Below are 25221 nucleotides of genomic sequence, written 5' to 3' on the forward strand. Positions count from 1 at the left end.
GGGAGATTGTTAATGTAGGGAGTTAAACCTGGAGGGAGATTGTTAATGTAGGGAGTGATACCTGGAGGGAGATTGTTAATGTAGGGAGTTAAACCTGGAGGGAGATTATTAATGTAGGGAGTGATACCTGGAGGGAGATTGTTAATGTAGGGAGTGATACCTGGAGGGAGATTATTAATGTAGGGAGTAATACCTGGAGGGAGATTATTAATGTAGGGAGTAATACCTGGACAGAGATTATTAATGTGAGGGCTGATACCTGGAGAGTGATTGTTGATGTCGGGGATGATACCTGCAGGGTGATTGTCTCGTCTTGGGACCAGGAGGCCCTCCCTTCAAGGCAGTGAGAGTCGTGACCGTGGCAACCAAAGCCAGCACTGCAATGCCATTGGTCTGGACACAATGCTGCAAGAAGTGTAACAGCATGAAACCAGTCATGAAAGTCAGTGAAATACATTCCAGAGCCTCTATCTCAATCATTGCTCCATTAGTCACTGCCCTATGTTCATGTCCCAACAACCTCAAACAAACACAACTGAAACCTGCACTCACTGCCTCACGTCACCCTCACATACCCATATCATCACAGCTTCTACATGCCAGCTATTCAGCTGTGGTAGGCACCTCACTAAACACACTGTCTTGCACCGACAGACTTCTGGAGGAGAAGATAGTCTCTAAGAGGCAGCAGCAAGTTGGCAGAGACCATTCTGTCCTCAGATACCGACCCACATGGAGAAGACGGTTCCAAGCATAACTCTGTGGTGACTCTCCTCAATTGTATGTGACTTAAAACTCCCTATTAGTAAATTCTGATATTTTCCTTACTGCTGATTTTGGGAAAACTGTCTGAATTGATCATGGTTTTCTTTCTCCTTCTTTCTTTAAATATTTGGGTTTTATTTTTGACATTCCAATCCTTAGGAGTTGATCTAGAACCTAGGGAATTCTGGAAGAATGAAACCAATATGTCCAGTCTTCCCATCACTGCTGCCTTATGTGCTCAGTGGTGCAGTGGTAGTATTCCTATCTTTGAGCCAGGAGGCCTGGGTTCAAGTCCCACCTGCTCCTGAGGTGTGTAATATATTCACTCAGCAAGTTGGTTAAAATACAAAGAATGACCACCTTTGGAAATTTTTCAGCTTTTTGAGACATTGATTTCTTCAGTATATTTTCATTAATTGTTATTTCTCTGTTTTTCATTCTTATTGGACTTTACATTACTCAGTATTTTTGTGTCTTTTTGCATTTGCTCTGAAATATTTCATAATTTGCATTTGCCATGAATGCAACAAGACGCATATCCCACGATGTCTATTCCATGACGTCTTCATTAAACATTGTACTTTGGGGAATAATGTCAAATAAAATCAGAAAGTTCTGAACCTCTTCATTGCCTTTTTCACCAACTGAGCCCCACTCTTTATATTATCAACTTGCAGCTTTTATCAAACACTCATTCTGTTTACAATAATTTTACATTCTCACAAATCTTTGTTAATGATAATTTGAGTCGTACCTACAGGCATCAGGACTAAAAAACCTTAAAGTATCTGATGGATCCATAAATGGAGGCCACATTTCACCCGCTGTCCCATTCAACATGTTGCACTGGTTAGAATGCCAGAAATTTACCTGGAATATGAGAAAGGTCTTTATAAAGAATCCCATTTAATAATAAACAAAGTTATCAAAAGGTATTTGATCAATAATATCATATCAGTGATGGAGTATAAGAATCCCGGGTGGCCCATTAGCTTCTCCATCACGATATACTGGTCACTCACTGAGCTGCTGAGAGGGTCAGTACCTGTTTAAGGCCATTCCAAGTGTTAATTTTATGGACTTTATTAATGTCATCAACTCCTGTATTAATTGTGAATAGTCCAGTGTCTGTGTTGTTCAACTGTTAACAAAATCAGAGAATAGGTTGTTAGATCATTTACGTTTTACATGAAGGAACTGTGGAAATTCTCCTCACTGGCAGAGGATAAACTAATCATATTATGACAGGAAATTAGATTAAAAGGTTATTTTGAAACAGCATCTCCCATCTGCAGAAACTTTCAGCTCCACTTATCTTGCAGAGTCTTGCTGCACATTAATTAAGATCATATTCATTTGATAATGTGAAAGCAGCCTCAACTGTGTTCTGGTGAGGTCCTGCACTGTGGGAGGTAAAGAGTTCAGTCAGAGTGCCCGTAGAACAGGGGCCAGCACTTCGAACCTGGAAAATCACAATCTGAGTCTTCGGGAGCTGTCTCATGATAACTTCCTATAGGAACTGGGCTACATTAAATCACACATAAACTGGATCCTCCTCTCTTCATCAAAGGAAAATTCACTGATTATTTTGATCTTGAAGGATCATGTTTCAAGAGCTAGTGAACAACATACAAATAGCCTGTATTCATCTACACCATCATTAATTTTCCTTTCCTATGTGAATCGTTGTTGTCTGACCTGCATTACCAATTACAAACCCAACAAGCAGCAACAAGGATCCAAGGTTCTTGTGGGACGTATTTCCCTAAGTCAATCATGGGATGGAGGTATCACTTGCTGGGTCAGTATTTATTGCCTGTCCCTAGTTACCCTTGAGAAGGTGGTCTGAGCTGGTTTCTTGAACCACTGCAGTCTGTGTGTTGTAGGTTGACGCACAATGTTCCTTAGGGAGGGAATTCCAGGATTTTGATTGAGTGACGATGAAAGAACAGCAAGTCAGGATGGTGAGTGGCTTGGAGGAGTATTTTCAAGGGGTGATGTTCCCATGCATCTGCTGTCCTTGTCCTTCTAGATGAAAGCTGTTGTGGGTTTGGAAGGTGCTGTCTAAGGATCTTTGGTGAAATTCTGGAGTGCATCTTGTAGATAGTGCACACTGCTGCTACTGAGCGTCGGTGGTATAGGGTTAGGGTTAGGGTACCACCTGATGAAGGAGTGATGCTCAGAAAACTAGTGTGCTTCCAATTAAACCTATTGGACTATAACCTGGTGTTGTGTGATTTTTAACCCTGTCTATATGTGATGCAAACTTCAAAGAATTATGTACCTGAATCTTTAGGTCTCCTTTCTACAACACTGCCGAAGGCCCTACTTTTTATTGTATAAGTCTTGTTTTTGCTTGTTTTACTAAAATGCAATACCTCACATTTTTCCAAAGTGAACTCCATTTGCCATTCTTCAGCCCATTAATCCAATTGATAAAGATAATTTTGTTTTTTGTGGATATGGTGCTACTCAACTGTAGGAATTGTTAAAATGCTTACTGAGGAGAGTTCAGGACCAGGATGTTCCAGTAAAGAGGAAGAACTAGGATGGCAAGGTAAAGGACACTTGGGCGACGAGAGAGATTTTGAATTTAGTCAAAAAGAGAAAGGAAGTAGATGCAAGATTTAGAAACCTAAAATCAGACAGGGTCCTTGAGGAATATAAACAAAGTAGGAAAGAAATCAAGCAGGAAGTTAGGAGAGCAAAGAGAGACCATGAAATGTCCTTGGCAAATATGGTTAAAGTAAAATCTCAGGGTATTTCATACACACATTAAAAACAAGAGGATAACTGGGGAGAAGGATAAAGGGGGGAACTTGTGCCTTGATGGCCGAGGACGTTGGTGAGATCCTAAATGAGTACTTTGCCATGGTATTCACCCAGGAGAAGGATATGGAGGATAGTAAGATTTGTGTGGTCAAGAAAGAAGTGCTGTTGGATTTCTTGAAGCACGTTAAGCTGAATAGTCCTGAGGGCACAATGGGATCTACCTCAAGTTACTGAGAGAGGCAAGAGAGGAGATTGCTGGCGCCTTGACCAACACTGTCGTTAGCCACTGGAGAGGTCCCTTAGGGATAGGATTTGGAAAAGTATGGCCTTATGCAGGGCAGGTCTTACTAACCTGATTGAATTGTTCAAGGAGGTGATGAAGGTAATCAATGAGGGTAGAGCAGTGCATTGTTTACATCAATTTTATTAAAGTTTTCAACAATATTCCTGATTGTAGCCTCATTCAAAAGCTTAAGATGCATGGGATCCACAGTGATTTGGCTGCATGGATTCAGAATTGGCTTGCCCATAGAACACAGAGGGTAGTAGTGGAAGGGTGTTTTTCAAACTGGAGGTGCATGACTGGTGTTCTACAGGGATCTGTAGTGGCATCTCAAGATGTTGATAGATTCAGTACTGGTAACATGATTGAATGTCAAGTGGCAGTGGTTAATTTGTCTCTTTTTAGAGATGGTCATTGCCTAGCATTTGGGTGGTGTGAAAGTTAGTTGCCACTTGAAGAAGGGCTTATGCCTGAAACGTCGATTCTCCTGCTTCTTTGATGCTGCCTGACCTGCTGCGCTTTTCCAGCAACACATTTTTCAGCTCTGATCTCCAGCATCTGCAGTCCTCACTTTCTCCTAGTTGTCAACCAAAGCCTGGATATTATGTGACATTTGAATATAGACTGCTTCAGCAGCTGAGGAATCATAAATGGTGCTGAACATTGTTCAATCATCAGCAAACATCCCAGCTTCCTACATTCTGATGGAGGGAAGGTCATTGATGAAACAGCTAAAGATGATTGGGCCAAGGACAGTACTCTGAGGAACTCCTGCAGAGATGTCCTGGAGCTGAGATATCTGACCTCCAACAACCAAGATCTGCTTCCTATGGGTTGGGTAACAATCTGCACCAAAATGTTCCTTTGTCTTGCATGAAACCGTACGAAACCGCATGGATTTTTATTCAAACTTGGCTTCAACAATCACAACCATCTTCCTATAAAATATAGGTGCAGGAGTAGGCCATTTGACCCTTTGAGCCTGCAGCATCATTCAATATGATCATAGCTAATTATGCATTCTTAGTATCCTATTCCCACCCTCACCCCTTACTCCCTTTAGCCACAAGGCTCATATTCAGCTCCCTCTTGAGTATATCTAATAAACTGGCCCCAACAGCTTCCTGTGGGAGAGAATTCCACAGTTTCACAACTCTGAGTGAAGAAACTTTTCCTCATCTCAGTCCTGAATGGTTTACCCCTTATTTGTAGACCGTGCCTCTAGTTGTGGGCTATGTCACAGGTGTGATTCCAACCAGTGGAGAGCTTGCCTAATCTCCACTGATTCTAGTTTTGCTAAGGCTCCTTGATGCCACACTAAGTTAAATACAACCTTGAAATCAGTGGCTGTCCCTCTCCCCTCCCCTCTGGAATTCAGCTCTTCTGTCCATGTTTGAACCAAGGCTGTAATGAGTCCAGGAGCTGAGTAGACCTGGCTGAACCCAATGCACTGCTGATGGCATTAATGCTGGGCTTGTCAACCAGATACTGATTGTCCTTGAGGGAGGGAACTCCTCTGGCTCCTCTCCATCAACCCACTGACAGTGCCAGGATTAGCTCAGTGTGCTTCCTGCCCAGCGAGCTCCTCTCCTGGGCCTGGGTTAATACTAGCAGGAGAAAGTGAGGTCTGCAGATGCTGGAGATCAGAGCTGGAAATGTGTTGCTGGAAAAGCGGCAGCATCCAGGGAACAGGAGAATCGACGTTTCGGGCATAAGCCCTTCTTCAGGAAAGGGCTAGCAGCACCAGGAGGAGGAAGCTCTCCAGTCAGTATCAATTTAAAGGCCTATTTGGTTGTGGCTGTTGACAGAGTGGAGAGAGACAAAAAAACTACAGATGCTGAAATCCAAATTAGACAGCAGGAACCTGAAACATCAACGTCTCTGCTTCCCTGATGCTACCTGGCTTGTTGTGTTCTTTCAGCCTCCTGCTTGTCTAGGTTGACAGAGTGGAGTCTGATTAATTACCCCCATACCCTCATCACATACTCGCCTCAGAGTAGAGCACAGGATTCCATTCTGCACAGTGGGTCCATTATAGACTCACTGATCAAGGCTGATCACTGCGGTTGGTAAATAATGTTCAGACTCCCAGATCATGTGATTAGCAGGATGGGAGAAAGTGAACACAATGAACTCTGATCACTCTCTGGTTTATTGTCCCTGTGATTCTGTTTTACCCATTTTATTAATATAGGTAGCTGTGAATAATACTCACATCTGCAAACAATCCAAATTTGTCCTTGAATGGAAGGAGATTTGGGAAAAAAAGTTTGAGGAAGTTAATAAGTTCATCATCATATCCCCACATTATCTCTTTTACAGTCTTCTTGAAGAAAGCAGTTTGATTAAACTCCTTCATGGCACTGTTGAATATGATCTTCATCTTGAGTGGGAGCTTCTCAGCCAAGATTGCTCCGCCCTAATGTTAAAACAAACGGGAGTCAATGATATCAATTCATATGACACTGGATTCTAAAGAAAATGCAAGAATTAAGTCTCAGGTTGGAAATGCTTTGAAATACAGAATCACAGGATTTCTATAGATTCCATAGGGGCAAGAATCAGGAAGTGGATTTATATCACTAACATTGGTGCCAGAAATGTGCTCTCAGTGCATTCAGTTAACACCTATTGTCCCAGAAACCAGAAATCTGTGAACCCAAAGGAATTGAGGATGACTGCTGCAGTGTGTGAGACCTTAGCCAATACTGCAACAAAGGAAGATGAGATATTTATAATGTGAGAATTAGCATCATCTTCATTTTCAACTGTCAATTAATGCCACTCCTTGTCTTTGCCAAAGCCATGGGAACATATTCCAATTCATAACAACTCGCTGTACAAAAAAAATCTCCCCACCTCCCTCTCTAGATCTTTCACTGATTCTCTTCAAGTCACTGACCCTTGCCACTGGAAACTTGTTTTCTTTATTCAAACCCTTCATGGTTTTGTTTGCTGGACTAAAATTTCCCTGACCTTTCCTGCTCTGAGGAGGACAATCCCAACTTTTCCACACTGTCTGCTTTGAAGTAATTCTCTCACAGTTGGAACCATTCTGATCGATCAGCTTCACATCCTTCTGAATATCCAAGCATTTCTTCAGCAGCTATAAATATATTAATATTTTAATGATGCTCATCATTTACTCAAACAAATGTAATCTTTTGTGAATGTGAAATTGTGGCAACATTAATCACGATCTGCATTGGATGTGACACTGCTGAGATTTTACAGGCTGTTTTGACTGAAACTTACCAGAGCGAGCATGTTAGGCAAGACCAGCTGATCATTCTCACTCCCAACTGAGCGTTCAGGAACAAAATGAAACTGACGAAATGAACGATATGAAACAGTATAGTTCTCATGAAACGTTATGTTGCTTTTCGGTCTGTATTCTCTGTAAAATGACAAATGGAGCAATAATTACAGTTTAATTTAATATTAACTGAAGGTTTCACAAGCATTAAAGGAGCGTTTATCCCATTTGCTTATGCAAGCTCTCTAACAATGTTCACTAAGTACAGTTGTTTCTCAGCTAAAGCTACAGTCGCATTACTGAAAAAAACAAAGAACAGTACAGCACAGGAACAGGCCCTTCGACCCATCAAGACTGTGCTAACATATGATGCCCTTCTAAACTAAAAATCTGTTATCCCTATGCAATCCGCATTCTTCCATTCCCTGCCTATTCATGCATCTGTCAAGATGTCTCTTAAACGCTGCTATTGTATCCACGTCCACCACCTCCTCTGGCAATGTATTCCAGGCACTTACCACCCTCTGTGTAAAAAAACTTGCCTGAATAGGAAGGGTTTGGAGGGAAATGGACCGGATGCTGGCAGAAGGGACTAGATTGGGTTGGGATATCTGATCGGCATGGACGAGTTGGAGCAAAGGCTCTATTTCTGTGCTGAACATCTCTATGACTCTGTGACCCCAATTAGATCTAAACCTGCTAAAGCTGGGGGAAAACAAATTTATTCTGTGATAATCTGTCCTCATTATCGATAACATTCAGAAGAAGGTATACTCCAAAGTCCAAGGCTTTATTTATTCTGCCTCAGGAATGCTGTCTGTTCTGGAAGAAGGTTGGAACTGCGACAACTGTAGTTTGTTGACTTTATCTACCAGACTTCTCATATTAACACACTTTCCAACAATTGCCTTTGATTTATTCTCTATCTCAGAACTGGGTATTTTACAGCCCATGGGCCATATCCGGCCCTTTGGCCACTCCTGTCCGGCCCACATGAGGTCAATCTTAAATTAGAACATAAATTAAAAAGTATTTATGCCATGCACGCAATACAACTGTGTTGCTTTTGTTTTGAAAAAGGATGCTTTTTAAATTTACATATGGACGCATATGTGCGTGTGTGAACAGCTAAAAGTGATGCTTGCTGGCTAGCCCTCAAAATGTTAGCTCACGCCAAGACAAGTTATGTCATAGCCCACAAAATCGCCAGAAACAGTAAACCATTTTCTGATGGAGAGTCTATTAAGGAGTGCTTGTTGGATTCTGCAGAACTAATATGCCCGGAGTAAAAGGAGGCATTTGAGAATGTGCCCCTCTCCCGACGCACTGTAACGAGAAGGATTGGGAACATCGCGAGAAATCTGGAGCTTCAGCTGCAGCACAGAGCGGTCAACTTTGACTTTTTTTCCTTGGCTTTGGATGAGAGCTGCGACGTACGTGACACAGCCCAGCTACTCATCTTCGTACGTGGGATAACTACGGACTTTAAAATCACGGAGGAGCTGGCAGCCATGCAGTCAATGAAAGGAACAACAACTGGTAATGATTTGTTCACGTAGGTAAATGCATGTTTGGACATGTTGGGACTAAAATGGGACAAGCTGGAGGGTTTGACAATGGATGGTTGTCCAAATCTAATGGGAAAAATGGTGGACTCTTAAAGAGAATGCAGGATAAAGTGACAGAAAATGACCCTGAACAGAAATTGGTATTTTTTGCATTGTATTATACATCAGGAAGTGTTGTGTAAGTCAGTGTTAGAAATTAACCATGTGGTTGATGTTGTAACTAAAATAGTTAACTTCATCAGCTTTGAATCACAGGCAGTTTGTTGCAATTTTGGAGGAAAATGAGACTGAACATCGTGACGTAGGCACCACACAGCCGTCAGGTGGCTCAGCCTGGGCAAAATGCTGAAAAGTGTATGGGACCTGAGAGAAGAGATTCAAGATTTCTGTGTGAAGAAAGGGAATGGCATTCCGCAGCTTTCAGATGCAGATTGGATTGCAGACCTTGGTTTTGCTGTTGATGTGACTGCACTTATGAATGAACTAAATGTGGAACTGCAGTGCAAGGGCCTCTTTGTGCATGAAATGTACAACTTGGTGAAGGCTTTTATGAGAAAGTTGCAGCTTCTCTCAAGCCAAATGGAGGACAACATTCTCACCCACTTGCCAACACTGAAGGAAGCTGAACCTTCAGTTGATCACCTCCACAGGTACTCATCTATGTTAGAAGCATGGTGAATTTTCAAGGCGATTTCAAGACTTTAAAACTGTTGAGAATGAAATGCACATGATTTTTTTCCCCATTTACAAGCAATGTGGAGAATGCACCTAGTGATGTTCAGCTTGAACTCATTGACCTGCAGTCTGACACACTTCTGGCAGAGTACTTTAGGTCAGTCTCACTGCTTGATTTTTACTCTTCCCTCAAAGAGGAGAACTTTCCACACGTGAGCAGGCATGCTCAGAAGATTCTAGTCCTCTTTGGATCTACCTATATATGCGAACAGACATTCTCAGTGATGAAGTTCAACAAATCCAAATCCTGATCCTCTATCACTGATGATCACCTCTCAGCTGTCCTTCCCATATCCACCTCAGACATTCAACCAGATTTCAGTGCACTTGTTCAAGCCCAAAACAGACTGGATTTTTCTCACTAAACAAGTAAAATGAAATGAAAAACATCAAAAGCACTTATTGCTTTTTGTATAGAGTTGTTTGTTGTTTGTAATACTGAACAATAATGAAACTACTTTTCATTATTGGTTTGTGAGATTAATATGTTAAAAATAAAATGAAATACTGAAATTATTGTTTTTACTGTTTAGATTAGATTACAGTGTGAAAACAGGCCCTTCGGCCCAACAAGTCCACACCGACCCGCCGAAGCGCAACCCACCCATACCCCTACATTTACCCCTTACCTAACACTACGGGCAATTTAGTATGGCCAATTCACCTGACCTGCACATCTTTAGACTGTGGGAGGAAACCGGAGCACCCGGAGGAAACCCATGCAGACACGGGGAGATCGTGCAAACTCCACACAGTCAGTCGCCTGAGGCGGGAATTGAACCCGGGTCTCTGGCGCTGTGAGGCAGCAGTGCTAACCACTGTGCCACCGTGCTGCCCAAAGTGGATAGGCCTACTCCACAATTTGACCTACTCCACAATTTCATATCTTTATTGTAACAGAATATCCTTATTCTTTTGATTATAAGTTTCAGTGCAAAACTATATAATTTAGTACTTTTTACAATGGGAGAAAATTAATACTGAGCAGAAATATGTTCAACTTATTGTTGGTTCGGCCCTCCAACACAACTCAGGTTTCTCATGTGGCCCCTTGGAAGAATTAATTGCCCAGCCCTGCTCTATCTGAATCCTGTTCTTTTCACACTATCCCTCCTTTTGTTGCTGTTTGTGCTTCCTGTATCTATACACCTTGCCTCCTCTTTCTGTCCTGCTGTCCTTTCTCCCTTCAAATTATTTTAAACCCTCCTCCAATTCACCTCCCCTGAATAACATTGTTGCCAAACAGGTTGGAACCAATCTGCCCAGCTTGTTCAGATGCCTTCTGCCAGAGAGTTGGCACCAATGCTCAGGAACGTGCAGTCCTGACTCCTGCACAACTCCAGTAATGCGTTGGGTTGTGCTCTCTGCCTTTATCTGTATTCACCAGCACACAACACTTGGTGTTATCCAGACATTACGACATTTCCAATCCTACTTTTTAACCTTTGTCTTAACTCCAGAAAATCAGCTCATAGGAACTCAACCCATATTCTATATGTCTTTGGCTCCAGCATGAACCACAACTTCTTGTATCTCACTTCCTGTTGTCGAATATCCTTCATCCTGGCCTCTGGCCACGTGACAATCAAAGTGTGCCAATAAAGAACCAGATAGCCCCATCCCGACAATCTGTGCAGCTGGACGACTCAAATGGGAATTTGTTTCTGACTGTACTTCTTGAGCTGTAATTTCTCTCAGTGATAATAAACACTGCGTATGAGGTTGTCAGCACTGCACCCCTTTCTGAACTGCCAACAGTCCCTCTGCATCTGTCTCCAATCACTTCACTGATGATTTAGAATAGATGGATGGGGTAGTTGTTGTGTGGGTTAACTTTATTCTGCTTTTTGTGTACGAGACATACCAAGGCAATTTCCACCTGCTGGATAACTGCATTGAAACAGGAACACAAGCTTCATTCCTGATGAAGAGCTTATGCCTGAAACACCGATTCTCCTGCTCCTCGGACGCTGCCTGATTTGCTGTGCTTTTTCAGCACCACACTTTCGATGCTATATTGAAACAGCTTGACTAGGGGAGCTGCAAATTCTGGAGCACAAGTCTTCAGTACAAGTGGCACAGTGCCTCAGTGGTTAGCACTGCTACCTCACAATACCAGGGAGCGGGGTTTGATCCTAGCCTCTGGTGACAGCCTGTGTGGAGTTTTCACATTTTTTCAATGTCTGTGGGGGGTTTCTCTGAGTGCTCTGGCTTCCTCCCATGGTCCAAAGATGTTTAGGCTAGGTGTGTTAACCATGGGAAATGCAGGGTTATAGGGGAATGAGTTTGGTTGGGATACTCTTTGGAGGATTGCTGGTTCCACACTTTAGGGCTGTATGATTGTTGGAATGTTGTCAGGACTCACGTGGAGGAGACTAAGATGCGTCAATGACTCAGCTCTTGTGGCTGACGACTTCTGTGAAAGCTTTAACCTTACCTTTTCCAGGTGCATAAAACACTTACTGACCCAATCATTCATGGCTACACATATTTACATAAAACCATAGCAGATAGGAGCAGGAGGAGGCCACTCAGCCCTTCAAGCCTGCTCCTCCATCATCACCATCATGGCTGATCATCCAACTCAATAGCCTAATCCTGCTTTCTTCCCATAACCTCTGATCCCATTCGCCCCAGCTGCTATATCTAGCCGCCTCTTGAACACATTCAATGTTTTGGCATCAACTACTTCCTGTGGTAATTAATTCCACAGGCTCACCCTCTCTTTGAGTGTAGCAATTTCTCCTCATCTCCACCCTAAATGGTTCATCCCAAATCCTCAGACTGTGACTCCTGGTTCAGGACACACCCAGCATCAGGAACATCCTCCCTGCATCTACTCTGTCTGCTCCTGTTAGTGTCTCGCAGTCACCAGCAAGTGTCTGAAGCTCAAGGACCTTTGGCTCAGAGTTGAAGAGCTGGTATTTGAAGCTCAGACACAGTGGTGCATTCAGGTTTAGGAGACACTACCTCACTTTGTTTCAGTCATCCGACTAGTGTCTGTAGACATACTCCATACTCAGGAGGACAGTTAAAGGGGTCCAGAAGGAAGCAATCTATCAAGACCTGGCCCCTGCTCTGAGTAATTGCAGTTTGTACAGATGTGAGCAGGGGATGCAAGTTAGCTGAGCAGAGGGGTCCACGTTATTCGGATGGAATCAGTTCTCAACACCTGGAAGTATGAACTTCAAAGGCTGTGCTGCCTGCCCAGTGCCAGAATTAAGTTTGATCCAATTATGGTGGTAATAAGTATCTATGATATTGGTAGCATTAAGAAAGAGATTCTTCTGAGGAATCATGAGCAATGAGGAGCTTTATTTAAAAAAGCACATTATTGTTAATAATGTCTGAGCGATAGGCAGATTGGCACAGGGTAAATGGTGTTGGAGAGTTGAATGTATGTTATATAAGACTGTGGTGGGAGAGGTGGGTTTGATTCATTGGGCATTGGCAGCAGGGATGGGGGAAGATGAAGAGAGTCCTTTGGGACAGTCTTCATCTGAATCATGCTGGGATCAATGTATGAGTGAATTGTACAGGACGAGGGTGGTACTGAGAACTTTAAAGTAAGGGATGGGAGAATTCATGTGAGGGAAATTTGGAAGATTGTTATTCACACCTTCTTTGAACATGACCTTTGGTTCCTTCCGATATCTGCTGCCACTCTCTTTGGCTGTAACATCATGAAATATTTTGCTATTTAATCTCTCCTGTCCCCTCTCCTATCACAGATCTCCTCTGTTTTTCTTCCCCCTCCCTCATTCATTGGATTGATCATTCCAATATTTCTATTCCTCTTCAGTTCACCTGAAACATTCATTCTGTTTCTCTCTCAACAGCTACTGCCCAAGCTGCTGAGTATTTCCAACACTTTTTGTTGCTGTTATTTGATTATTGTTTTCTATTCACCCAAGCCTGAAGTACTGAGTATAAATATCAACAATTCTAGGGACAATAATGTTCATATTTTGAATAAAACATGAAAAGAATAAGCAATGGAATAATGTCCTAAATAACAGCAGATACCGGTAAACATATGGTCCACGTTGTGAAACAATCGGCTTCTCACCGCGAAGAATTGCCTCAGGGTTCTCAATGTGAAAGAAATACACAGACATGTAGAATGGAACTGGGACATCCTGCCAGACTGTGTAGGCAAACCCATTGCTGGGATCGATTTGGACATTCTGAATTGAGAAACAAAAAAACACAAGTTAACATCGAAATTACTAAATGGAAACAGGCCACTCAGCCTTCTTGACAATGAGTAGGAACTGGAGGAGGAAAATCATCAGAGAGAGGGAGCAGAAGGAAGAAGAGCAGGAGATAGAGGCAGAGAAGAAGACAATGAAGATAAGGAGGAGGAGTGAAGAATATGGACAAAAGAGGAGGATATAGAGGAAAGCAAAATCATTAATCTCACCAGCTGCCAAGAATCAAGGGTAGAAGGTGGTCCAGGAGGAAGTTAAATTGACACATTCCTTCCTGTCCAACCTTGTCCTTCCGCTGTCACACTCTCTGGCCTTTCATCTTTTGATTGAAGCAATTAGTGAAGGATAGAACCAGAGTACAGCTGCTAGACCAGCAAGCAAAGATTCCAGTTAAAGAGGAGCATGCCCTTCCCTTCATCCCCAGGAAATATCCACCACCTTAATATAACTAAACACAATTGTGATATAATTAACAGACTGCTTTCACTGTCTTTAAAAAAGATATATGTACATCCAAAGGTTCCCAAATAAATTAGATCAAACTTCCATATTCAGAACACAGGAACAGGAGGAGGCCATTCAGTCCCACTACTCAGTTAGATCATGTCTGATCTTCCACTCCAATGCCACTTGCCCGCATTTTCTCCATACCCCTTAATGTCATTCGTCTCAAGAAAACTATTGATTTCTGACTTGGACATACTCAATGTTTGAGCTTCCACATGCTGCCAGAGTAGGGAATTTCATGGTCTCAGCACTCTGAGTGAAGATGTTTCTTCTTGTCTCAGTCATAAATGGTTTATCCCGTATCTTAAGATCATACCCCTTAGTTCAAGACTCTCTGGCTAGGGTGAATATCCTGCCTGCATCCACCCTGTCACATTGTGTATGAATCTGATGAGCTTCAGTGAAATTACGTCTCATTCTTAAGTCTCCTCAGTCTCTCCTCATCAAACATTATATTTCTAAAAAGGGGATTTCAACTTCTGTGACATTAATTAGAGGGGATGAATTCCTTGAAATGTATTCAGGAGAGACTTAATATCCAAGCGTAGATGTTCTTTCAAGGGAAGATGCAGGGCTGGGCCTAATCTGGGGAATGAAGCCAGACAGGTGTTGGAGGTTTGCGATTTTTGAGAAGATTTGTAGCTCAGGTTAAGGTTCAAGTTGTAAATTTGCTCGCTGAGCTGGTAGGTTTGTTCTCAGACATTTCATTACCATGTTAGATAACATCATCATTGGTGTTCTGTCCCACTTTCTATTTGTGTGCCTTGGTGTGTTAAGGTGGGTGATATCATTTCCAGTTCTTTATCTCAGAGGTTGGTAAATGGGCTCCAAATCAATGTGCTTATTGATGGAGTTCCGGTTTGAATGCCAGGCCTCCAGAAATTCCCATGCATGTGTCTGTTTAGTCTGTCCCAGGATGGATGTGTTGTCCCAGTCAAATTGGTGTCCTTCTTCATCTGTGTATAATGATACTAGTGATAGTTGGTCATGTCTTTTGGTGGCTAGTTGGTGCTCATGTATCCTGGTGGCTAGTTTTCCGCCTGTCTGTTCGATATAGTGTTTGTGGCAGTCCTTGCAGGGTATTTTGTGTATGGCATTCGATTTGCTGGCTGTTGGTACAGGGTCCTTTAGGTTCATTAGTAGGTGTTTCAGTGTGAAGGTAGGTTTGTGGGCTACCATGATGCTAGGAAGTCGGAGTAGTCTGGTAGCCATCTCCAAGATGTTTTTGATGTATGGTAATGTGGCTAGAGTCCCGGGCATGTTGTGTCTACTTGTTTGGGTTTGTTGCTTAAGAATCGGCAGACTGTGTTCATCGGGTACCCATTGTTCTTGAATACATTGTACAGGTATTTTTCTTCTGCTGCTCGTAGTTCCTGGGTGCTGTAGTATGTTGTGGCCCGTTTAAATAATGTCCTGATGCAGTTCTGTTTGTGGGGGTTGGGATGATTGCTCCTGTGGTTAAGGATCAGATACTTAAACAGAATATTCAAGAACAACGGGTACCTGATGAACACAGTCCACCAATTCTTCAACAAGTAGACACAACATGCCCGAGACTCTGGCCACATTACCATACATCAAAGACATCTCGTAAATGATATCACCCACCTTAACAGACCAAGACACATAAATAGAAAGCGGGACAGAACACCAGCGCTTCACCAGAGGCTCACTGATGATGTTGCCCAGCATAGTGACGAAATGTCTGAGAGCAAACCTTTCAGCTCAGTGAGCAAACTTACAACCTGGTGTTGAAGGTGTCAGTAGGGGCGTTTTAGTGATAACAACCACAAAATTGAGTGCTTTAAGTCTGGAAAAAGGAAAAATATGGCCAGCATTGGAGGTGTGAAAGGCAGACTTTATTAAAATAAGATCAGATCTGACCAAAGCAAACTGTCAGCAGCTACTTGAGTAAACCAACAACAGAACAATCTGGGAGAACAAGCCCAATATCCCTTGAGGGTGAAATGTAGAAGCAACAAGCCAGAGAATCCTGGATATCAAGGAGTACTCAGGTCTGGATAAGAAGGAAAAGAGAGGCTTTTAGCAGGTACAAAGAGAGCAAATGTACAGAGGCCCTAGCTCAGAGGATGGCCTATTAGGGAGTCAGGGGGAAATCATTCAGGTACATCAGTCGGGTGTGAAACAATCACTTACCATGTGTCCCCCACTCACCTATTGTACTCTATGCTATTTTCTCCCCACTCCCACCCTCCTCTAGCTTATCTCTCCACGCTCCAGGCTCACTGCCTTTATTCCTGATGAAGGGCTTTTGCCTGAAACGTCGATTTCGCTGCTCGTTGGATGCTGCCTGAACTGCTGTGCTCTTCAGCACCACTAATCCAGAATCCAAGAACTTTCAAAAGCTGATTGAGGGCAAATGTTCATTGGTAAAGGGATGGCTGGAAAATGGGAAGCCTTGAAAAATGAGATAACGAGAATCCAGAGACTGTATATTCCTGTCAGGGTGCAAGGGAAGGCTGGTAGGTGTAGGCAATGCTGGATGACTAAAGAGATTGAGGGTTTGGTTAAGAAAAAGAAGGACGCATATGTCAGGTATAGACAGGATAGATCGAGTGAATCCTTAAAAGAGTATAAAGGCAGGAGGAGTTTTATGTCAGAGGGAAATTGGGAGGGCAAAATGGGGACATGAGATAGCAAATATGGTTAGGGAGAATCTGAAGGGATGTTATAAATACATTAAGGACAAAAGGGACCTAGGGAGAGAACAGGGCCCCTCAAAGATCAGCAAAGCAGCCGATGTGTGGAACCACAGGACTTGGGTGAGAAATTAAACAAGTATTTTGCATCAGTGTTTACTGTGGAAAAGGCCAAGGAAGATAGAGAATGTGAGAAAATAAATAGCAAGTTCTTGAACAACAAAGAACATTACAGCACAGTAACAGACCCTTCGGCCCTCCAAGCCTGCACCAATCCAGATCCTCTCTCTAAATCTGTTGCCTATTTTCTAAAGATCTGTATCCATTTGCTCCCTGCCCATTCATGTACCTGTCTAGATACATCTTAAATTACACTATCTTTCCCACCCCTACCACCTCTACTGGCAACGCATTCCAGCACCCACCACTCTCTGCATGAAGAACTTTCCACATATATCTCCCCTAAACTTTTCCCTTCTCATTTTGAACTCTTGGCACCTAGTAATTGAGTTCCCCACTCTGGGAGAAAGCGTCTTGCTATCCACCCTGTCTATAACTCTCATGATTTTGGAGACCTCAATCAGGTCCCCCCTCAACCTCCGTCTTTCTAATGAAAATAATCCTAATCTACTCAACCTCTTCTCATTACTAACACCCTCCATACCAGCAACATCCTGGTGAACCTCCTCTGCACCCTCTCCAAAGCATCCACATCCATTTGGTAGTGTGGCGACCAGAACTGTATGCAGTATTCCAAACGTAGCCAAACCAAAGTCTTATACAACTGTAACATGACCTGCCAACTCTTGTACTCAATACCCTGTATGCCTTCTTGACCACTCTACTGATCTGCATTGCCACCTTCAGGGAACAATAGACCTGAACACCCAGATCTCTTTGTACATCAAATTTCCCCAGGACTTTTCCATTTACTGTATAGTTCACTCTTGAATTGCATTTTCCAAAATGCATCACCTCACATTTGCCCAGATTGAACTCCATCTGCCATTTCTCTGCCCATGTCTCTAATCTATATTCTGCTGTATTCTCTGACAGTCCCCTTCACTATCTGCTACTCCATCAATCTTTGTGCCATCTGCAAACTTGCTAATGAGGCAACCTACACCTTCCTCCAAATCATTTAGGTATATCACAAACAACAGCGGTCCCAGCACAGATTCCTGTGGGACACCACTGGTCACAGCTCTCCTTTTTGAGAAGCTCCCTCCCACTCCTACGCTCTGTCTCCTGCTGCCCAACCAGTTCTCTAACCACCTAGCTAGAACACCCTGGACCACATGTGATTTCACTTTCTCCATCAGCCTACCATGGGGAACCTTATCAAATGCCCGACTAAAGTCCATGTACATGACATCTACATCCCTTCTCTCATCAATCAACTTTGTCACCTCTTCAAAGAATTCTATTAGGTTTGTAAGACATGACCTTCCCTGCACAAAACCATGCTATCCCTTAGTATCTTTTCCAATAGCTTTCCTACCACAGACATCAGACTCACAGGTCTGTACTTACCTAGATGATCCCTGCTACCCTTATTAAATAAGGGAACAACATTAGCAATTCTCCGGTCCTCTGGGACCTCATCCGTGTTCAAGGATGCTGCAAAGATATCTGTTAAAGCCCCAGCTATTTCCTCTCTCACTTCCCTCAGTAACCTGGGATAGATCTCATCTGAACCTGGTGACTTGTCCACCTTAATGCTTTTTAGAATACACAACACTTCCTCCCTCCTTATGTTGACTTGACCTAGAATAATTAAAGATCTATCCCTAACCTCAACATCCACCATATCCCTCTCCTCGGTGAATATCGACGTAAAGTACTCATTAAGAATCTCACCCATTTTCTCTGACTCCACTCATATCTTCCTTCCTTTGTCCTTGAGTGGACCAACCCTTTCTCTAGTTACTCTCTTGCTCATTATATACGAATAAAAGGCTTTGGGGTTTTCCTTAACCCTGCTTGCTAAAGATATCTCATGACCCTTTTTAGTCCTCATAATTCCTCATTTCAGATTGATTCTACTTTCTCGATATTCTTCCAAAGCATTGTCTGTCTTCAGTCACCTAGACCTTATGTATGCTTCCTTTTTCCTCTTAGCTAGTCTCACAATTTGACCTGTCATCCACGGTTCCCTAATCTTGCCATTTCTATCCCTCATTTTCACAGGAACATATCTCCCCTGAACTCTAATCAACATCTCTATAAAAGCCTTCCACATTCCATACAAGAAATGTGGATTTCCCTTCAAACTGCTGCTCCCAATCCATATTCCCAAGCTCCTGCCAAATTTTAGTATTGTTGGGATCTTGAAGGACAGAATTTACATGTATTTGGAAAGACAAGGACTGGGGATTTTCAGCATGGCTTTGTGGGTGGGAAATCATGTCTCACTAAGTTAGTTGAGTTTTTTGAAGAGTAACAAACAGGATTGATGACAGCAGCACGGTGGATGTGATCTATATCGACTTCAGTAATGTGTTCAACAAGGTTCCTCACGGGAGCCTGGTTAGCAAGGTTAGATCTCATGGAATACAAGGAGAACTAGCCATTTGGATTCAGAATTGGCTCAGATAGAATGCAGAGGGTGTTGGTGGAGAGTTGCTTTTCAGACTGGAGGCCTGTGCTTTCGTCATTTATATAAATGATTGAGGTATGAACACAGGTGGTCTAGTTAGTAAGCTTGCAGTTGACACCAAAGTTGGAGGAGAAAATTGGGACTGCAGATGCTGGAGATCAGAGTCAAGTATTATAGAATATAGAAAAATACAGCGCAGTACAGGCCCTTTGGCCCTCGATGTTGCGCCGATCCAAGCCCACCTAACCTAGACTAGCCCACTATCCTCCATATGCCTGTCCAATGCCCGCTTAAATGCCCATAAAGAGGGAGAGTCCACCACTACTACTGGCACGGCATTCCATGAACTCATGACTCGCTGAGTAAAGAATCTACCCCTATCATCTGTCCTATACCTACCACCCCTTAATTTAAAGCTATGCCCCCTCGTAATAGCTGACTCCATACGTGGAAAAAGGTTCTCATGGTCAACCCTATCTAAACCCCTAATCATCCTGTACACCTCTATCAAGTCATCCCTAAACCTTCTTTTCTCCAATGAAAACAACCCCAAGTGCCTCAGCCTTTCCTCATACAATCTTCCTACCATACCAGGCAACATCCTGGTAAACATCCTCTGCACCCGTTCCAGTGCCTCCACATCCTTCCAATAGTATGGCGACCAAAACTGCACACAATACTCCAGATGCGACCGCACCAGAGTCTTATACAACTGCAACATGACCTCAGTACTCCGAAACTCAATTCCTCTACCAATAAAAGCCAGTACGCCATATGCCTTCCTCACCCCACTGTATTTAGCAACACTGTAGGAAGACAGAGAAGAAATTGTGGTTGTCCTGGTTGGCACTTTTGCATCATCGCTGGCCAACTGATAAGGTCAAGGAGGACTGGAGGTTAACGAATGCTGTGCCCTAATTCAAGAAGGGCTACAAAAAACCTCTGAGAACTATAGACCAATAAACCTAAAATCTAGTAGGTAGGTTACTTGACAAGGTTCTGAGAGATAAGATATCCATGCATTTGGAAAGACACTGTGTGTTTATGAATAAAATCAGAGCGGTACTGGAAATCACAGCAGTTTCGGAGCATGAAATCACTGTTTTGGGCAAAAGCCATTCATCAAAGTCAGCATGGCTTTGTGCCTGGAAGATAATGGCTCACAAATTTGTTTGTGTTCTTTCATGAAGTGACAAGCAATGGTATACGTAGTCTATATGGATTTCAGTAAAACCTTCAATCCGTTTCCACATGGTACGCTGCTCTGGAAGGTTAGATTGCATAGAATTAAGGGGGAGGTGGCAAACTGGATACAAAATTGGCTTGATTGTGGGAAGCAGAGAGTAATACTGGAAGGATGATTGTCAGACTGGAGGCCTGTGACTAGGAGAATGCCTCAAGGGTTGGTGCTGGGACCACTACATATTTCATATATCTATGATTTAGAAGCGAATGTTCAGGCATGATTTATAAGTTTGAAGATGACACTAAAATGGGCAGCATCATGGGGAGTGAGGAAGGTTATCAGAAATTTCAGAAATTACAGCACTACGTTGATCAGCTGGGGAAGTGGGCTGAAAAATGGCAAACGGATGTTAATACAGATCAGTGTAAGTTCTTGCATTTTTGAAAGTCAAATCAAGGTCAGAGTTTCATGGTGATTGTTTGGGTCATAGAGAATGCAGTGGAACAGAGATACCTTGGAATTCAGGTGCATCGTTCTCTGAAAGTCGATTCAGAGGTAGACAGGACAGTGAAGACTTTGGGGACAGTGACCATAATTCGGTGACTTTTACTCTAGTGATGGAGAGGGATAAGTGTGCACTACAGGGCAAGAGTTATAGCTGGGGGCAGGGAAATTATGATGCGGTGAGGCACGACCTAGGATGCGTCGCTTGTAAAGGTAGGCTTCAAGGCATGGGCACAATTGATATGTGGAGCTTGTTCAAGGAGCAACTATTGAGAGTCCTTGATAAATATGTACCTGTCAGGCAGGGAAGAAAGGATCATGTGAGGGAGCCGTGGTTTAATAAGGAATTGGAATCGGCGCAACATTGAGGGCCAAAGGGCCTGTACTGCGCTGTATTTTGCTATGTTCTATATTCTATCTCTGGTGTGGGGTCTGACTGTAGGTGGTGGAAATGGTGGAGGATGATGTGTTGTATCCAGAGATTGGTGGGATGGAAGGTGAGGACCGTGGGGTTCTGCTCTTGTTGCGTTTAGAGGGGTGGGGTTCAAGTTTGGAGGTGCAGGAAGTAGAGGAGATGCACTGGAGGGCATTGTTGACCACGTTGGAGGGGAAATTGCAATCCTTGAAATAGGATGCCATCTGTGATGTTCTGGAATGGAATTAATCCTCCTGGGAGCAGATATGACGGAGGCGGAGGAATTGGGAGTAAGGGGTAGTGTTTTTATAGGAGGGGGGGTTGGTGGGACAAGATGTAGTCCAGGTAGCTGTGGGTGTCGGTGGGTTTGAAATAGATGCCTGTGTTGAGTCAGTTGCCGGAAATGGAGATGGGGAGGTCCAGGAAGGGGACGGAGGTGTATGAGATGGTCCAGATGAACTTGAGGTCAGGGTGGAAGGTGTTTGTGAAGTTGATGAACTATTCAACCTCCTCATGTGAGCACGAGGTGGCACCAATACAGTCATTGATGTAACGGAGGAATAGGTAGGGGATGGTGCTAGTGTAGCTGTGGAAGATGGACTGTTCCACATACCCGATGAAGAGGCAGGCATGGCTGGGGCCCTTGTGGGTGTCCATGGCTACCCCTTTGGTTTGAAGGAAGTGGGAGGATTCGAAGGAGAACTTGTTTAGGGTGAGGACTAATTCAGCCAGTTGAATGAGTGTGTTGGTGGAAGAGTCCTGGTTGGGTTGGCAGGAGAGAAAAAAATGGAGGCTTAGAGGCCTTGTTCATGCTGAATGGACGTGTACAGGGACTGGAGAAGATGAGGCACTGGAGGGCTGGGGAACCGAATGTCATGGAGGAGGTGGAGGGCATGGGTTGTGTCCCGAATTTCTGTAGGGGGATCCTGGACCAAGGGGGACAGGATGGTGTCAAGATATGAGGAGATAAGTTCGATGGGGCAGGAGCAGGTGGAGACGATGGGTTGACCGGGGCAGTCAGGTTTGTGAATTTGGATAAGAGATAGAACTGGCCAGTGCGATGTTCCGGGACTATGAGGTTGGAGGCTGTGTAAGGGAGATCCCCTGAGGTGATGAGGTTGTGGATGGTCTGGGAGATGATAGTTTTGTTGATGCGGGGTGGGGTCGTGGTCCAGTGAGGCAGTAATAGGAGGTGTCTGTGAGTTCGCACCTGGCTTTGTGATGTAGAGGTCAGTATGTCAAATGACCAATGCAACCCCCTTGTCCGTTGGTTTGATGGTGAGGTTTGGGTTGGAGCGGAGGGAATGGTGGCTGTATCGGTACCACCTTGTGCTCCTACGAGGAGGTTGAAAGGTTTATCAACTTCCACCCTGGCCTCACATTCACCTGGACCATCTCAGATACCTCCCTCCCCCTACCCGACTTCTCCATCTCCATTTAAGCCAACTGATTCAACACAGACATCTACATCAAACCCACTGACTCCCACAGCTACCTGGACTATAACACCTCCCACTCGACTCCCCCCTCCATAAAAATGTGATCCCTTACTCCCAATTCCTCTGCTTCTGCCATGTCTGCTCCCAGGGCTCCCAAGAGAACCAATTCCACTCAAGAACATCCCAGATGGCGTCTTACTTCAAGGACTGCAATTTCACCTCCCACATGGTCAATACTGCCCTCCAGTGCATCTCCTCCACTTTCTGCACCTCTACCCTTGAATCCCACCCCTCCAATCGCAACAAGGACAAAATCCCCCTGGTCCTCATCTTCCACCCTACCAACCTCTGGATACAATGCATCATCCTCCGCCATTTCTGACACCTACAGTCAGACCCCACCACCAGAGTTATATTTCCCTCCCTACCCCTTTCAGGATTCTGCAGAGATCACGACTCTCTTGTTAGGTCCACGACCCTACCAACCTACCCTCCACTCTTGGCACTTTCCCTTGCTGCCCCAAGAGGTGTAAAACCTGCACCCAAACCTCCTCTACTGTTGCTCTCGATATGGTCTCCTCTACATTGGGGGAGACAGGATGCCAACCTGCAGAGTATTTCTGGGAACATCTCCAGGGCACACGCACCAAACAACCCCATCGCCCTGTGGCTGAACACTTCAACTCCCCCTCCCACACAACCAAGGATATGCCAGTACTGGGCCGCCTCCACTGCCAAATTCTAGCCACTCGACGCCTGGTAGAAGAATGCCTCATTTTCCACCTAGGGACCCTCCAACCACACGGGATCAATGTGGATTTCACTAGTTTCCTCATCTCCCCTCCCCCACATTAACCCAGATCCAACCCTCCAACTCGGCACTGGCCTCTTGAACTGTCCTACCTGTCCAACTTGATTCTCATCTATCTGCTCCACTCTCTGCTCTGACCTATCCCCATTACCCCCCCCTCCACCTTCTACTACCTATCACATTCCCAGCTACTTTCCCTCCAGCCCTGCCCCCTCCTGTTTATCTCTCAGCCCCCTTGCACCCCTCCCACCCCAACCCCACGTTCCTGAGGAAAAGCTTATGATCAAAATGTTGACTTTCTTGCTCCTCGGATGCTGCCTGACCGGCTGTGCTTTTCCAGCTCCACACTTGTTGACACTAAAATTGGAGGTGTAGTGGACAGTGAAGAGGGTTACCTCAGATTACAACAGGATCTGGACCAAGTGGGCCAATGGGCTGAGAAGTGGCAGATGGAGTTTAATTCAGATAAATGTGAGGTGCTGCATTTTGGGAAAACAAATCTTAGCAGGACTTATACACTTAATGGAGAGTTGCTGAACAAAGAGACCTTGGAGTCCAGGTTCATAGCTCCTTGAAAGTGGAGTCACAGGTAGATAGGATAGTGAAGTAGGCATTTCGTAAGCTTCATTTATTGGTCAGAGTATTGAGTACAGGAGTTGGGAGGTCATGTTACGACTGTACTGGATGTTCATTCAGCCACTGTTGGAATATTGTGTTCAATTCTGGTATCCCAGGTATAGGAAGGATGTTGTGAAACTTGAAAGTGTTCATAAAAGATTTACAAGGATGTTGCCAGGGTTGGAGGATTTGAGCTATAGGGAGAGGTTGAAAAGGCTGGGACTGTTTTCCCTGGAGCATCAGAGGCTGAGGGGTGACCTTATAGAGGTTTACAAAATTATGAGGGAAATGGATTGGATAAATAGAAAAGATCTTTTCCCCCTGGGGTAGGGGAGTCCAAAATTAGGAGATATTGGTTTCAGGTGAGAGAGGGAAGATTTAAAAGGGACCTAAGTTGCAACTTTTTCACACGGATGGTGGTGTGTGCGTGTGTGTATGTGTGTGGAATGAGCTGCCAGAGGAAGTGGTGAAGACGGTACACTTACAGCATTTAAAAATCCTCTGCATGGGTATATGATCAGATAGGCGTAGTGGGATATAGACCAAATGCTAGCAAATAGGACAAGATTAGGTGAGGATATCTGTTCGGCATGGGCAGGTTGGACTGAAGGGTCTGTTTCTCTGCTATACATCTTTATGACTCTCTGTGTTCTGCAGATTGGGCTGGTCTCTTTTCCTTTCAATTCAGTCATGGGATTTGTGACCAGCTTTTATTGCCTGTTCCTAGTTGCCCCTTGAGAAGGTGGGGGTGAGCTGCCTTATTGAACTGCTGTAGTCTGCGTGCTATGGGTTGATCCACAATGCAGTTAAGGATGGAATTGCAGGTTTCTGACCCAGTGACAGTAAAGGAACGGTGATCTAATTCCAAGTCAGGATGGTGAGTGACTTGGAG

General features: G+C 44.0%; 1 protein-coding gene across 2 annotated transcripts in view; it reads right to left on the reverse strand.

Moving 5' to 3' along the window:
* The window catches only part of LOC122562497 (scavenger receptor class B member 1-like), an 87544-nt gene that overhangs the window by 30064 nt on the left and 32259 nt on the right, over positions 1-25221 (reverse strand). The window contains exons 2-6 of one of the 2 annotated variants that reach the window (XM_043715332.1): positions 13406-13566; positions 7076-7217; positions 6036-6239; positions 1811-1906; positions 1520-1635 (exon numbers count right to left, since the gene is read on the reverse strand). In XM_043715332.1, coding sequence (XP_043571267.1) covers positions 1520-1635; positions 1811-1906; positions 6036-6239; positions 7076-7217; positions 13406-13497 — 650 coding nt within the window. In that variant the 5' untranslated portion in view covers positions 13498-13566. The remainder of the gene's footprint in view (positions 1-1519; positions 1636-1810; positions 1907-6035; positions 6240-7075; positions 7218-13405; positions 13567-25221) is intronic. The other variant, XM_043715333.1, reaches the window with a different exon arrangement.

The sequence above is a fragment of the Chiloscyllium plagiosum genome, chromosome 25, assembly GCF_004010195.1.
Source record: "Chiloscyllium plagiosum isolate BGI_BamShark_2017 chromosome 25, ASM401019v2, whole genome shotgun sequence".
Lineage (NCBI taxonomy): Eukaryota > Metazoa > Chordata > Chondrichthyes > Orectolobiformes > Hemiscylliidae > Chiloscyllium > Chiloscyllium plagiosum.